The sequence below is a fragment of the Nerophis ophidion genome, linkage group LG11 (genome assembly GCF_033978795.1).
Source record: "Nerophis ophidion isolate RoL-2023_Sa linkage group LG11, RoL_Noph_v1.0, whole genome shotgun sequence".
NCBI lineage: Eukaryota > Metazoa > Chordata > Actinopteri > Syngnathiformes > Syngnathidae > Nerophis > Nerophis ophidion.
Genome location: NC_084621.1, coordinates 53,347,313 through 53,364,167, shown reverse-complemented (window position 1 = coordinate 53,364,167; position 16,855 = coordinate 53,347,313). Strand labels below are relative to the sequence as shown.

The 16,855-nt window shown below is 39.8% G+C and overlaps 1 protein-coding gene across 2 annotated transcripts in view; it reads left to right on the top strand.

The window, feature by feature from the left end:
- Positions 1 to 16,855, top strand: part of LOC133562239 (CUB and sushi domain-containing protein 3-like) — a 673,567-nt gene that overhangs the window by 145,255 nt on the left and 511,457 nt on the right. For both annotated transcript variants that reach the window (XM_061916244.1, XM_061916243.1), the window contains exon 4: positions 15,531 to 15,725. In XM_061916244.1, coding sequence (XP_061772228.1) covers positions 15,531 to 15,725 — 195 coding nt within the window. The remainder of the gene's footprint in view (positions 1 to 15,530; positions 15,726 to 16,855) is intronic.

Here is a 16,855-nt window from a genome sequence, read left to right as displayed (position 1 = left end):
TTAATACCCTTTGCGTTCATGTTTCCCTATTTGTTGCATTTTTGTTGAGTTTCACCTCTTTGTAAAATATGTCGATCGAAAGGGGGTGTGACGTTTGTGTGTTGTCAATATTCAGTGTTTTATCCTTCATAGAAAAATTCAAAATTCCACTGTTTTTTAAGGCAGTCTGTCATAACGTTTTTAGCATTCAGTCAGACATTATTGTGAGGTTTTCTATTAGTGTTCCTAAAAATCAGATATACTGGCCCCCAGACACATTGTCTAAATTTGGCCCCCGAGTCAAAATAAATGCCCAGGTCTGGCCTATATGTACACTGTAAAAAGAAAATCTGTAGATTTTGCACTAACAAATTAACGACTCCATCATCATCTTTTTTTCCAAGATGACACCGCTGTAGTGGCTGCTGTTGGCAAAAGCTCTATGCTATGGTGTCATCATTTTGTGTTCCTGAGGTTTCCCTATTTTCATGTGGGGTTTTTTTGACTTTTGTTTCGGGACCCTTTGGGACTGTGTGACAAGGGGTGGCACTTTCGTGACTACGCCTACCATGAATTCATTAACGTGGACCCCGACTTAAACAAGTTGAAAAACTTATTCGGGTGTTACCATTTAGTGGTCAATTGTCCGGCATATGTACTGAACTGTGCAATCTACTAATAAAAGTATCAATTAATCAAAAAACTACTGCGGTGCTTTTTTGTGAACTTCTGGATCTGTCTCCCTGGAGCCTTATGGCCATGAAAACCAGCTGCTGGGCCTCTGCCAGACCAGAGTCTGTTTGGAGAGACTGGAAGAGATGCAGATGAAGAGACAGGGCTGCGGAGCTAGCGCTGAGCACCGGGACGGGCAAACTTCACAGTGTCTTGGCTGAATGAGCATGTATCGCACGCCTCAGTCTCCTTTAATGCATCCTCCCTTATCCATGTGTACTAGACACTGGCCAAGAGTTAGTAAGCGGCCGAAGGTGGAGTCAGTTCTCTTGGTTGCTTTGTTGGGTCTGCTCCTGTGTCTGACCTTGCTCCCCCCAACCCCAGCAGACGATGGCGTGGAACACCGCAGAGGTCAGCATAGTGTATATGTTTTTTGATTATCTGTTTGTTTTGTTTTACCATTGTGGCTGTGTGTAGAAGTGGCTGGTTGTGTCAGCTCTGCTCTTTTAATGTCTTTTTTGTCCTCTGTGTTTTTGATGTTTCCCTCTTACACACGTTTGTGTGCTATGGCTATGAGGTTTTTTTTCTTGCCCTCAGTCTGGACCCCCTCTACAGGGGCCCAGGCTTAAACTAAATACATATTTTTTCTTACCCCCTCCTCGCCATCTTTACCTGTTTCTCACCTTTTTTGTAAGGGGCGCTGAAAGTTGGCAGACCCGTCAGCGATCCTGTTCTGTCCCCCAGTAATGTTTGTCTGATCTTGAATGGGATTGTAGTGAAAATCTTAAATTGCTCTCGGGGATTAGTACAGTATTTCTGATTCTGATTCTGATTAGAATTTTGCTTTAGAATGAACGTTTTTTTTTTTTTTTTTTTTACAGTATGTTGCTGTAAATGTAGGAGAGCATACTATTTGTTTTATTATGACATTTTAAAAGATATGCAGCTTTACTGTGTGTTTTTTCCTGTCAAAATTGAGATCGATGGATAGAAAAAGTAGGCAAAACATTGCCAAGCTTTTGCAGGCCCTTTAAAACGATGTGGCATGCCAGATCTGGCCCCCGGCCCTAAAGTTTGATGGATGCTTTTAAAGCTACTACCCATACAATTACAAGTTTTACAGTTGAATTTTAGTCGTTAGCGTGAGACTAAATCTGGAACAGTGCATGTAGAACATATTTAAACCAACATGATGTTGGATGCATTTTAAGGCAGTCTGTCATAACGTTTTTAGCATTCAGTCAGACATTATTGTGAGGTTTTCTATTAGTGTTCCTAAAAATCAGATATACTGGCCCCCAGACACATTGTCTAAATTTGGCCCCCGAGTCAAAATAAATGCCCAGGTCTGGCCTATATGTACACTGTATTTTGATATATTTGTCATCATGAATCCAAAACCACATTGAAAAAGTAATGTTTAAAAATGTACCAGTTAGAAACCTAACTCCTACATGACATTAACAAAAATATTTGCTCAGTCCTTTGGAATGATGCAACACTTTGATTATTTTTCTGCCGTTTCTCCAAGTCTGTCAGGTTGGATACAGAATGTTGGTATATAGACATTTTCAAATGTCTCTCTTGAGATGTTCAATTGTTTGGCTGGGCCAGTCGAGAACATGCACAAAGGTGTTTCTATGTCGCTATTTGTCTTGGCTCTGTGCTCGGGGTCATTTGTTGTGTTGAGCACTCTTGACAAGGTTTTCATCCAGGACATCCCTGCACTTTCCTATGTTCATATTTCAACTGTGAACAGTCTCACAGGTCTTGCAGAAAGTACTGCCTGGTTTCTTATTTACGCTGTGTCGAATTCAAGCCAAATATTTCAGATTTGGTTTCATCACACCTAAACGTTTAGGCCCGGATCAATTAAAGGTTTGCGTGCCATAAAACACGGGCAAACTTGGTAGCATGCGCATATCTGATCTACTACATTTCTGTCTGGCTCTGGAAGAAGGCGGACATATTTCCTCTCTTTTATCTCTCCTGCTTTGCTTTTTTGTCCTTGCCTTGTCCTGTCTTAACTTTCTAAGAGCCTCTCCTTTTGCACTGTTCTCCAAAATCTACAACATATAATTGATTAAGTGGTCTCTCAACTTATTTGACAAGATATTCTCGACAAGAAGCACAGGTTCAGCAGAACCTGCCTGTCCCGACGGGGTATTTGCTGCTACATGGTGTACTCTTTGGGCAAGTGAGGAGTCGTGTGATTAGCAGTTCTTTCAGATATATATCTGTATCTATTTGCTGATTGGATTGAGCAAAGCTCTGGTCTATCGACAAATTGGGAAGAGAACGGCAGCTGTTCAAAGAGCCCAAAGGCTTCCCATCGCGATGTTTGGGTTGGGCAGAGCTGTGAGCATGTAGACTTTGGCGATCTCAGAATAAAAATCGCAATTGTAATAACATCTCGGAGAAGCTTTCCCCTCTGCAAGGTGAAATTATGATCAATTTGAGAGGCAGAATGGACTATTAGAGCTGATGATATCATTGCAGTTAACTAACTAAAACCAATCTTTATATACATTTTGACTCCTTCTGCAAACGGCCTTGGGATCGCTGTGTCATAAACACCCCAGCGATGTGAGAACGTAGACTTTAGAGATCTCAGAATAAAAACCGCAATTTGAATAACATCTCAGAGAAGCTTTCCCCTCTGCAAGGTGAAATTATGATCAATTTGAGAGGCAGAATGGACAATTACAGCTGATGATATCATTGCAGTTAACTAACTAAAACCAATCTTTACACACATTTTGACTCCTTCTGCAAACGGCCTTGGGATCGCTGTGTTGTAAACACTCCAGCAATGTGAGCACGTAGACTTTAGCGATCGCAGAATAAAATGTTTCACTTTGAATAACATCTCGGAGAAGCTTTCCCCTCTGCAAGGTGAAATTATGATCAATTTGAGAGGCACAATGGACAATTAGAGCTGATGATATCATTGCAGTTAACTAACTAAAACCAATCTTTATATATATTTTGACTCATTCTGCAAACGGCCTTGGGATCGCTGTGTTGTAAACACCCCAGCGATGTGAGCACGTAAACTTTGGGGATCTCAGAATAAAAATCGCAATTGGAATAACATCTCGGAGAAGCTTTTCCCTCTGCAAGGTGAAATGATGATCAATTTGAGAGGCAGAATGGACGATTAGAGCTGATGATATCATTGCAGTTAACTAACTAAAACCAATCTTTATATACATTTTGACTCCTTCTGCAAACGGCCTTGGGATCGCTGTGTTGTAAACACCCCAGCGATAACAATGCAGCGAAAGTTACCCTGAAAATCCCTTCCCCTTTTTCAAAAAACCCTGGGGTGTAGACTTCGTTACGTGAATGCCAAGTGGAGCGACTTACAGGCCTACAGACATAACAAGCCCCAATGGACTACTCCACAGATATGCACACATACCGCCACCCCACGCCTTACCTCTTAACAGTTTGCGGTATGATGATTAACGGAACAGCGCACTGTTGGCATTAGTTTTAGACCCGTTTACCACCCCCCGCGCCCTCCAGTTGCAAATCTAGAGGGTTTTTTTGGGTGTCTTGACATGTTCAAATGATCTTAGATTGTTTCTTTGTTTTTTTATCTGTTACCTTTCTTTCATTCATGAAATAACTTCTTGCAACAAGCCTTTTCATGCATTTTTGGATCATTCTAGATGCACCATCACAACAGTGGCGCCTCCCAGAGCGCGCCTTTTCAGCATGCTAAAAGTAGGTTATGTTGCCTTACTCGCATTTCTACAGTACATCGCCCAGAAAAAGGTGGTGTGTGGGCTGCATATTCCACAACATTACAAAACAGCACAGGTGAAATCATTGGAGCATATTATGAATATGACAGATGTGAAGGGAAATAAGTGTTTGCATGGTGATGGCCAGTCGTATATACAAAATCCACATGTAAATAGGGCTGTACGCACCTTTTTTTGCACTTGTTATCAATCGTACACACAGTGTTTGTAGATCACCTACAACACGCTTATTGTATTGTTCGGATTATAAGTCGCTCCAGAGTACACGTCGCACCGGCCAAAAATGCGTAGTAAAGAAGGAAAAAACCATATGTACGTCGCACCGGAGTTTAAGTCGCATTTTTGGGGGGAAATTTAATTGATGAAATCTAACACCAAGAACAGACATTTGAAAGTCATTTTAAAATAAATAAAGAATAGTGAACGACAGGCTGAATAACTGTATATTATGACACATAAATAACCAACTGAGAAGGTGCCTGGTATGTTAACGTAACATATGGTAAGAGTCATTCAAATAACTATGACATATAGAACATGCTATACGTTTACCAAAAAATCTGTTACTCCTAATCAATAAATCCGATGAAATCTTCTTCCTCGATGTCGCTTCTAAACAACTCTGCCAACTCCAAAAGCATGCGCCGCTTCTTCTTGTCGTTTTCTGCTGCATATTTCACTACGTCCAGCTTGTAATCTGCAGTACATGATTTCCTTTTTAGTCCAATTTTTGTTCAGCCCTTCTCAGTTTTTATAAGTTACCGCCAACGATGAAATGATCCATTTTAATAGCTACGGCAGTAGCATATAGCATATAACAGTTAGCATTCCATGACCCTTAATGAACTTCTGCCATAACCCTCCCCCGCCGGATTCTTATTGGTTGACGTGTGTGTGACGTCTGCTGACGTGTGTGTGACGATTGCTGAAATTTTCTTGGTCTCTTCCGCGAATGAGATAAATAATATTATTTGATATTGTGTAATCTGCAGTACATGATTTCCTTTTCGGTGCCATTTTTGTTCAGCCCTTCTCAGTTTTTATAAGTTAATGCCAACAATGAAATTATCCAGGTCTTATTCCATCCATCCATCCATTTTTCTACCGCTTATTCCCTTTGGGGTCGCGGGGGGCGCTGGTGTCTATCTCAGCTACAATCGCCACCTCATCGCAGGGCTTTTTATTCATCTTAAGTACATGTCTATTATTTTTTCTGAAGTTAAGGTAAAGGTTATAATGTAATTCTTCCATGAAATTACCTCCACTAGTACGTATTCTGACAAACTTTTTATGATCCGCTGCTCGGATCATATCATGTTCTGGTTTTGATTCGTTGTTGTATTATAATCTGTTACTGTTTGACTTCCTTAAATCCTGGTTTGTTCTGTTTCCATAGTTACTCATTAGATTCACCTGCCTCTTGCTTTTGACGCGTACCTGCCTCTTGATTACTGCCTTTATTTAAGCCTGCCTTTTCTGTTCATTCAGTCTTGCCTCCTAATTTGTGTTCGCACAACAGTGACAACCTTGATGCTCGATTCTGATTCCAAATCTGTACTTGCTAGCTTCCACACTAAGCCTTTGCTCCTCAAGCTCCCATGCTAGTAGTTTTGTTTTGCTTTTTGTGCCTTGTGCAAATTGTTCTGTTATTTCTCTTTAATAGCTACGGCAGTACCATATAGCATATAGCAGTAAGCATTCCATGACCCACAATGCACTTCTGCCGTGCCCCGTTCCCGCCGAATTCTTATTGGTTGACGTGTATGTGACGATTGCTGACGTGTGTGTGACGATTGCTGACGTGTGTGTGACAATTGCTGAAATGTTCTTGGTCTCTTCCGCGAATGAGATAAATAATATTATTTGATATTGTGTAATTTGCAGTACATTATTTCCTTTTCGGTGCAATTTTTGTTCAGCCCTTCTCAGTTTTTATAAGTTAACGCCAACAATGAAATTATCCATTTTAATAGCTACGACAGTACCATATACCATATAGCAGTAAGCATTCCATGACCCACAATGCACTTCTGCTGTGCCCTGTTCCCGCCAAATTCTTATTGGTTGACGTGTATGTGACGATTGCTGACATGTGTGTGACGATTGCTGACGTGTGTGTGACGATTGCTGAAATTTTCTTGGTCTCTTCCGCGAATGAGATAAATAATATTATTTGATATTGTGTAATCTGCAGTACATGATTTCCTTTTCGGTGCAATTTTTGTTCAGCCCTTCTCAGTTTTTATAAGTTAACGCCAACAATGAAATTATCCATTTTAATAGCTACGACATTACCATACAGCATATAGCAGTAAGCATTCCATGACCCACAATGCACTTCTGCTGTGACCCTCCCCCGCCAAATTATTATTGGTTGACGTGTATGTGACGATTGGTGACGTGTGTGTGATGATTGCTGACATTTTCTTTGTCTCTTCCGCGAATGCGATAAATAATAATATTTGATATTTTACGGTAATGTGTTAATAATTTCACACATAAATCGCTCCGGAGTATACGTATGTCGCACCCCCGGCCAAACCATGAAAAAAACTGCGACTTATAGTCGGAAAAATACGGTACTAATATTATGCACATTTTTATAGTTTTCAGACGCTATTTGTCTTAGGGTTTTCCGCAATTGCTGGCTTTCACGAGCATTGCAATAGGAAGACTTTCATCCAGGTCCAAAGGTCACATTGGTGGACATTTTTCTGGAAATTTCTCCCATTTCACACAGGAACTGAGAGTAACTCAGAAGTGCACTGGATGTCAAAAATGTCTTTTTTTTTAAGAATGATAGTTTACATTTTTTTGTTGCCTTGCCCAGACTGTCTCTTGATACACTCCTGCCTCGAGCTCATCTGGTTTCTTCAACCGCCTAACCAAATCGTCTACAGTCAATCAGTTTTTTTAAAGAGAGTTGGGGACCAATCGTGATGTGCAGACATTCTAAATATGACTGGAAATTGAGCTCAATCTCAAGTTCAGGAGACATTCAGCTGTGTTCGTGTGTTCATTTGATATTTGAGTTTTTATTTTAAATACTTTTGCAAAAATTGTCTTTGAGGTACTGGGTTGAGATCTATTTTACAACAAATGTTCAAACTAGGGCTGTCAAAGGTTAACACTTTAATTATGATTAATCACAGGGTTGCAGTGTGCTGATTTCTACTAATGAGGATTCAATATCACTCCTTTTTAATATTTATACCTTGTGTTTAATATTGCAGGAGCAAAGAGGTTTGGGGTCTGATTTATTATAGTTGTGTGTGTCCTAAAACATGTGCAAACTTGATAGCACAAGCAAAGATGTGCAAATTGGATTGCATCTGTTAAGTGAGCAAAATAAGGCAGACAATCCATTTTGCGTCTGTCTTTATTAATATGCAGAATACATGCTTATCATCAATTCAGTTTCAGTTTATTTTGAACTTGCATGAACTACAATTATAATGTAGTGCATCACATGATTTCAGTTGTTTCATTACAGCATGTCCACAAAGGAGCAGGAAGAAGCACACCTTTAATCTTAACCTATTTCATATCATAACAGTTTTATCCCATTTCTTTGTTCTTTGTTTGTAACAGAACAGTGAATAAATAAATCACTGATAAATACATTTACCATAAGTAAGTAAACAATATTACATATACAAGTAATCATTATCCCTCTTTTAAAAAAAAGTTTCAATATGTGTGTCTGTCTATCTTGTTTTGGCCCTGTAATAAGGTGGCGACTTGTCCAGGGTGTACACCGCCTTCCACTTGAACGCAGCTGAGATAGGCTCTAGTCTATCTAATCAGCAACATCAGGGAATATAGAAAATATTGATACTTGCACACTTGTATTAGATGATGTGAATGGGTTTGTGTTGGAATATTTTGAATCGTTTGAAAAATGTTTGAATTGAAAACTGGTATTTCGGAATTCCTGTAATTTTGGAAAAACTGGGAATTTTTATAAAAAATAAAATAAGTAACTTTGTTGTACTGATTATTTGAAATATTTTGATGGCAGAATGATTGGAATTGGTTTAACCTGATAACTTTTAAAACTTTAGAAAAAAAGCTAAAAATAGGCTTTGGAATCCCGGAATTCTGGTAATTCCTGGATTTTTTTGGAACCTGGAAATGTGCTGCTTTCAATTACCAAGATGAGTGGTATTTGTTAAAAGTAAAATTTCCAGAAGGTTACAAAAAAATTTTATTCATTTTAATTGGAAAAATGTCCTGGAAAACTGGGAGTTCTGGGAAATCTGGAATTTTTGAGAAAAATGTTGAAGTGTCAACGATTCCTAAATAGGCTGAACATTTTGAAGTTGGAACAGTGTGAATCAGATGAACAGGGATGAAGTTATGCTGGGCCAAAAAGTGGCGGAATAAGAATAATTATGATGAAGAAATGATGAACAATGGTGTAGAATCTTTTGTGTGAATGATTGTCGCATTAACACAATTAATACTCATTAACGCTTTACATGTCACAGCCCTGCTGGAAACGTTGAATAAGTTCTTCTTACAATGCTTCTTATTCCATCCATCTATTTTCTACCGCTTATTCCCTTTGGGGTTGCGGGGGTCGCTGGTGTCTGTCTCAGCTACAATCAGACGGAAGGCGTTGTACACCCTGGACAAGTCGCCATCTCTTCGCAGGGCTTCTTATTCATCTTAAGTAAATGTCTATTATTTTTTCTGAAGTTAAGGTCAAGGCTATAATGTAATTCTTCCATGAAATTACCTCCACTAGTACGTATTCTGACAAACTTGTTATGATCCACTGCTCGGATCATATCATGTTCTGGTTTTGATTCGTTTTTGTATTATAATCTGTTAGTGTTTGATTTCCTTAGTTCCTGGTTTGTTCTGTTTCCATAGTTACTCATTAGATTCACCTGCCTCTTGATTTTGATGCGCACCTGCCTCTTGATTACTGCCTTTATTTAAGCCTGCTTTTTCTGTTCATTCAGTTTTGCCTCCTAATTTGTGCCTTTGCTCCTCGAGCTCCCATGCGAGTAGTTTTGTTTTGCTTTTTGTGCTTTGTGCAAGTTTTTCTGTTATTTCTCTAGCTCCCATGCTAGCGCTTTTGGTTTTTTCTAGCTCCCATGCTAGTTCGGTTTGTTTTGACTAAGTCTGTTTTTATTTGTTAAATAAATCAATTATTTCTTACCTTCACGCTGTGTTCGAGCCCGACTACATCCCAGAGAAAACGACCCAATCGTCACAAAACTCTTTGAAATGTTTGTGATTGAAATAGGATCTGTTGACATATGGCTCACATATTTTTCATACTCATCTATCAATCCCGTGAGCCATCTAGTAATTGTTGAGAGAGCTACATTTATTATTTTTCTTGCCTATTATTTGTTCAGATTTTCCTTGAATTCATCACCTGTCTGTGTAGCTTTAGTAAAGTATATAGTCATCAAGACTAAGAGCCGATGTTGCACTCCTTCTGTCAATTTTCCAACAACATCAATTTAAAATCTGATTCTGACATCCACCCATCCATCCATTTTCTACCGCTTATTCCTTTTTCCATTTTTTTTTAATAATTAATTACCTTGCATCTGTATAGTATAATGCAAAAGCAGTGGTAGGCCGTGCATTTCCCACCTAGGCCTTTAGTGATGTCTGATTTCAATGATTACCTCTCAAAATACGATAATTCATGTCACAACATGATGATCGCTGGAGAAATACTATACAGAAACACATTTACACACTACTGGGAACTGTACAAAACGTGTTATCTTCTGGCGCATTTTAAAATCAATAAACCCGCATCAGCAATTAAAACATATCTTATGTGGTACTGTCAAAATTTAAATTGCAAAAAAAATATTGAAGGTGAACAAATAAATAAATACAATATCTGAACTCACATTTCATCACCGGAAAAGCTGAGCAAGCTTATGGGGTTGGCCGACATGGTCTCGCAATATGTAGCTTCTCTTTAAATATCCTTCATGAAAATGGCCTTGCAAATATATGTGTTGTCTTGTCTAATCATAAAAGATGCAGATGAGGCGTGTTCTTAAAGTTTACTCCACAGCGTGCTCATCAATAACATCCAGCTGCCGGCATGTCTACATTCAACAACCTAAACGGGGCTACTGGTGTGCTCTGCGCTACTGTGGCATGCTGGGTAATGGAGTTTTTATGTTACCTATAACATCACTATATATCTGCCTTAAGCCAGCTCGAGGGCCTTACTGAAAACAAGTCGTGATCTGATTGGCTATCGCAGCTGTCCGTCAAATGTTTGTGTCCGAGAGCACGGGCATCTTCATTCTTGATTCTGAAGGCCTCGGGCAGATTTGGTACAGCTTGGCAACATAAGTTAGCTGAATTCTGATTGGATAAAAACTCTACAACCTAAAAACAACCGCGCTGGAAGGAGCATAATATGACATGAAGAGAATATGAATACTTTTAGATATTTAGGGAAAGTCAATTAAACATTAATTGTATCTTTAGTCATGACCATGATTCTTGGTCATGTTAGGCCAGCTGAGAAGGCCTTGCTGGCCCTGACTGCACTCCACTGTGCAAAAGTGAGCGTCAAATAAATACGGAATACAACTCAGTCTACTAATTAAGCAAGTGTTGTTTTTGAACATAAGCCGATAACTCTATGAGCTTTTCATTTTCCTGTCATTTTTCTTTCTTGATTGACAGCCATCAGTTTGTTATTCTTACCGTGAATGTCTGCATCATATTTTACAGTGCATCTTGTAACATTTTTCAAAAACACAGCAGATCTCAATCCCAGATGCAATTTACAGTAGCATGAAGACTGTACAACAACATCCATTCATCCATCCATCTTCTTACGCTTAGCCGAGGTCGGGTCGCCGGGGCAGCAGCCTAAGCAGGGAAGCCCAGACTTCCCTCTCCCCAGCCACTTCGTCTAGCTCTTCCCCGGGCATCCCGAGGCGTTCCCAGGCTAGCCGGAAGACATAATCTTCCCAGCGTGTCCTGGGTCTCACCCGTGGCCTCCACGTTGGACGTACCCTAAACATCTACCTAGGGAGGCATTCGGGTGGCATCCTGGCCAGATGCCTGAGCCACCTCATCTGGCTCCTCTCGATGTGGAGGAGCAGCGGCTTTACTTTGAGCTCCTCTCGAATGGCAGAGCTTCTCACCCTATCTCTTAGGAAGAGCCCCGCCATCTGGCGGAGGAAACTCATTTTTGCCGCTTGTACCCGTGATCTTATCCTTTCGGTCATGACCCAAAGCTGATGACCATAGTTGAGGATGGGAACATAGATCGACCGGTAAATTGAGAGCTTTGCCTTTCGGCTCAGCTCTTTCTTCACCACAACGCATCGGTACGACAGCCGCATTACTGAAGATGCCGCACGCAACGATCCGCCTGTCGATCTCACGATCCACTCTTCCCTCACTCGTGTACAAGACTCCTAGGTACTTGAACTCCTCCACTTGGGGCAGGGTCTCCTCTCCAACCCGGAGATGGCACTCCACCCTTTTCCGGGCGAGAACCATGGACTCGGACTTGGGGGTGCTGATTCTCATTCCGGTAGCTCCGGTACAACAACATTACCACACAATTATAGAAGACAAGAAATCCAGCATTTTTATGGTAATAGGTGTTCAAAAACAATATGCTCTGGTATTCAATTAGCGCCCATATTATGTTTTTCTATTACATGGAGGTAATGATGTACAGATGCATCTAAATCACAGGTGTCAAACTCAAGGCCCCGGGGGACTCATCATTTTCCGTGGCCCGTGGAAGCCTAGAAAGGATGGTGTCAATAAAAAAAATGTATTCTAAATGTATTTGTTCCTTCAATTTTGACAAAAAAATGGAGGTGCTAGGTCAAATTGCATATATTTTAAAGTTTATTATCTGAAAGTGCAACATGTATTATATTATTATTTGGTGGAAAAACAAATACTTAAATATATGTTTGTCACCTGGACTTATGATTAAAAAGCAAGTTATCCATCAAATTATATATAATTATAATATATACATAATATTATCGAATGAGACAATGCATTAATACATATTTACTGTTTACTGTTACATGCGGCCCTCTGAATGCAGCCATAACTGCGATGTGGCCCTTATTTGAAAACGACTAAACACCGAAATGAATCACTAGCCACCTATTACTACTACTTAACTAAGCATGGTTACAAGCAAACCAAACATGCAAAAACTTTTAACTTGTTTCAAAACAACTTTTGCTATATGCTTGTGTTCCTGTCTGTCGACATTGTATTGTGCTGTTGTGTCAATCTGCTAATGGAAATTAGCTTCCTTGCTATAATCCTGTAGATGTACACATCATCCTATGTATTATTGTGTTAATCAGTTTGCATTGTTGATTAAAATAAGTAAACAATTTATATGGACGGCGTGGCGCAGTGGCAGAGTGGCCGTGCACAACCCGGGGGTCCCTGGTTCAATCCCCACCTAGTACCAACCTCGTCACGTCCGTTGTGTCCTGAGCAAGACACTTCACCCTTGCTCCTGATGGGTGCTGGTTAGCGCCTTGCATGGCAGCTCCCTCCATCAGTGTGTGAATGTGTGTGTGTGAATGGGTAAATGTGGAAGTAGTGTCAAAGCGCTTTGAGTACCTTGAAGGTAGAAAAGCGTTATACAAGTACAACCCATTTAGCATTTATTTATCATTTATATATTTTTTGTAATAACTAAGTTTTGTTCAAAAAGACGCATATATTTTATTGACTTAATACAGATAAACTGAAATAGTTAAACAACGCATTTCCCAATTTCTAGAGTTCAATAGTTTACAGGTTATAAAACCCCTACATTTAGTATCTCATAAATTTTGGTCAAAGAGTTTAATATTGTACTGTTCAATGTTTGAATAAAAAAAATATGAACTGCAAAAACTTCTTGAGTGATTAATGGAGCTATTTGTCATAAAGGGAACCCATAGTGATCCTAATATACAGTCAAATCACTTCCTTGTGGTCCAGATCATATGTATTGGATATGCTTTGTTGTAAATTTTGTGTTCATTTTGCTCCACAGTCACATTCATATCCCGTTGTTTCAGTCCGTCTGCAAGATGTTTGTTTGTGGAGGCATTGCAAATGAAACCCTGCCAAGTCCCCTCCAAAAGTATCATGTTTATTTTGAAAATGCACACTGTTTGATTATATACCTTGAAGTGTTGCGATCCGCTGCTCAGATCTTTCAATGTTGTAGTTTTGATTATTCTTATTAGTATGTTTCCATAGCTACATATTATTTTCACCTGCCGTGGTTTCAAGACGCACACCTGCTCTGTTAATCACCATCCTATATAAGCCAGCCTTTTCTGTTCAGTCTTTCTGGGATCCTAGTTTGCTTTCATGCAACAGTGACGACTCGTATGTATTTTCTCGTTAGCTTTCACGCTACACCTTTTTTTTAATTATAGCTCTCACGCTAATTATTTGTTTTCCCTGTTGTGTGCCTTCGTGCCTAGTTGTTAGTATTTCTGTTCGTTTTACTAGCTCCCACGCTAGCTCCCTTTGTTTGCCTTTTCTGCTTAGCTCCAGTATTATTGTTCTTTGCCTGTTTTTGTTACTTAAATAAATTCATTATATCTTACCTTTGCTTTGTTCATGTCGACGCATCCTCGGAGGAACAAATCCGGCAACAATATGCCACACAGTTGTAATATGAAGTCCATACATCTATCCATGTCTACCGCTTGTCAGAGCTATTTTATTTTCCAGACATGATGTGAGTGTGCCAGAGGGGTTTGTGCGTCTGCCTCACAATACAAAGGTCCTGCAGTCCCGGGTTCAATCCGAGGCTCGGGATCTTTCTGTTTGGAGTTTGCATGTCCTCCCCGTGAATGCGTGGGTTTCCTCCGAGGATTCCAGCTTCCTCCCACTTCCAAAGACATGCACCTGGGGATAGGTTGATTGGCAACACTAAATTGGCCCTAGTGTGTGAATGTGAGTGTGAATGTTGTCTGTCTATCTGTGTTGGCCCTGCGATGAGGTGGCGACTTGTCCAGGGTGTACCCCACCTTCGGCCCGATTGTAGCTGAGATAGGCGCCAGCGCCCCCCGCAATCCCAAAAGGGAATAAGCGGTAGAAAATGGATGGATGGATGGATGTGAGTGTGATTGTTGTCTGTCTATCTGTGATCAGGTGGCGACCCCAAAAAGGGATAAGCGGCAGAAAATGGATGGATGTATCAAAAATAAACTTTGAACACATTATATAGATTCACCCGGTCACAACCTTAGATACATCTGCACACTCTCCTATCGATTCAGACCTATATATAAGAGCTGTTGTTAGTAGCATTTATGTCACCGCATGTCGCAAGTCTGTGTTATTGAGCACTTGTCAAGATTAGATGAAAATAATACTTTATCCCACTTTTCCGTGTGTTTTCTCACAGCCGGTACAGGAAGAGTTCATCCGGCTCAAAGCTTTACTAAAGTTCAAGTTAAAGTACCACTGATAGTCACACACACACTAGGTGTGGTGAAATTACCCTCTGCATTAGACCCATCCCCTTTTTCCACCCCCTGGGAAGTAAGGGGAGCAGTGAGCAGCAGTGGTGGCCGCGCTCAGAAATCATTTTAAATGTCCAAAACAGTACGTCCACCTTGTTGTGATGTCACAACGTAGCTTGACCACAAATTCTGTGGGCAGAAGCATCCAAAACATGTGCAAGATTCATTGATTGATTGAAACTTTTATTAGTAGATTGCACAGTACAGTACATATTCCGTACAATTGACCTCTAAATGGTAACACCCCAATAAGTTTTTCAACTTGTTTAAGTCAGGGTCCACGTTAATCAATTCATGGTATGAATGCGTGAACCTTACAATTTTATTATCTGGCATTGTTTAACACAAGTAACAACATGTATAAGTAAAAAAAAAAGAAACTATTTACACAGTAGGTCCCCTTTAGTTGAACACCTGAAATAAAATACATTTTGCATCATATTTAAAATGTATTGTGACTGTCTTTTTTCTGACCTTGAGGGCTTGGTAGGATGCATTGGTAACAATGAAAAGTGATGTCAATGCAACCATTATGTAATAAATCATCATATTGAACATGTTTTTTTCTGTCTCAATTTTTCAGAGCTCAGGAGCAGCTTTTGTGGAAACCCAGGAGTTCCATCAAAAGGCATATTAAATGGAACCCAGTTCAGCGTAGGGGCAAAAATCGGTTACAGGTGTATTTCTGGTTACGTCCTGGATGGCCATTCGCTGCTCACCTGTGTCACAAATACAGCAGGTGTGTCAGTGTGGGACTTCCCTGTGCCAATTTGCAGAGGTAAGATTTTTTTTATCCCTCTTTGTATATCACCGATTCTATCAATTTCATGTGATTCCTCATTGGCAAAAGTTTGCTGTGAAATTTGATGTTTACTCTTGGTCAACATATGTGCACTGTACAGTTTTTTTGTGACAGTAATTTCAAGATAATTATGCAGGAAGAAAAAGGGATTCATATGTCCCTATTTGTTGCGGTTTACCTGACAAGCTAGTGCCGTCCAGATGAAGCGCTATCTTTTTCAAATTTGGGACTCGGGGTGGACCACTCATCTGTGCATCAGTTGGGGACGTCTCTGCGCTGCTGACCTGTCTCCACTCAAGATGATTTCCTGCTAGCCCCACTATAGACTGGACTCTCACAGTATTAACTAGATCCACTTGACCTCCATTGCAGCGGTCGCCTAGGTGGGCCAGGGGGGTCCCCTCCAAGGTTTCTCATTAAAGAATAGAATAGAATGGACTTTATTGTCATTATATTTGCATATAACAATATTAAAGATTTCAACTTAAGGTGCGGTAGTGGGAACAAACATGGGGTAAAATAAATAACACAAGAGGTAATAAAGGAAAAAACTAACAATTGAAATAAACAGACTACTATCCAATAAAAATTATAAGCAATCCTGTACAATATACAAAACATTAAAGAAATACAAAATAATGTACAATATACAGAACAAGACAAGAGTGCCGAAGTAATAAATAACAATCAGTGTCGGACGTATTGCACTCAAAGGGTAGTATTGCACAGTAGGGTATTAGGGCAGGATATTGTAAAGGGGTGGATTATTATTATTTAAAGTTAGAGTTCAACATGGTGACAGCTCTGGGGAAAAAAGCTGTCTCTTGATATGTAGTTGAAGTTGATATGTAGAGTGGTGCTTTCCACCATTTTCAGCAGACTGCATTGCAAAATGATTACCTGACAATTTTCTCTCTCGCAAGATCCACCCAGGAACGAGGTCATATGAATCCTTTCCCTACTGTATGTCTCAAAACATCTAATATATAAATATTCCTGCACAAAAAGTAGACTGAAACCTTAGACAATTGCAGTTAATGCATCTAGAGATGTTTGAGAATATGGAATATCACTTGACTCCTGTGGAAAATAAGATATAGTAGATA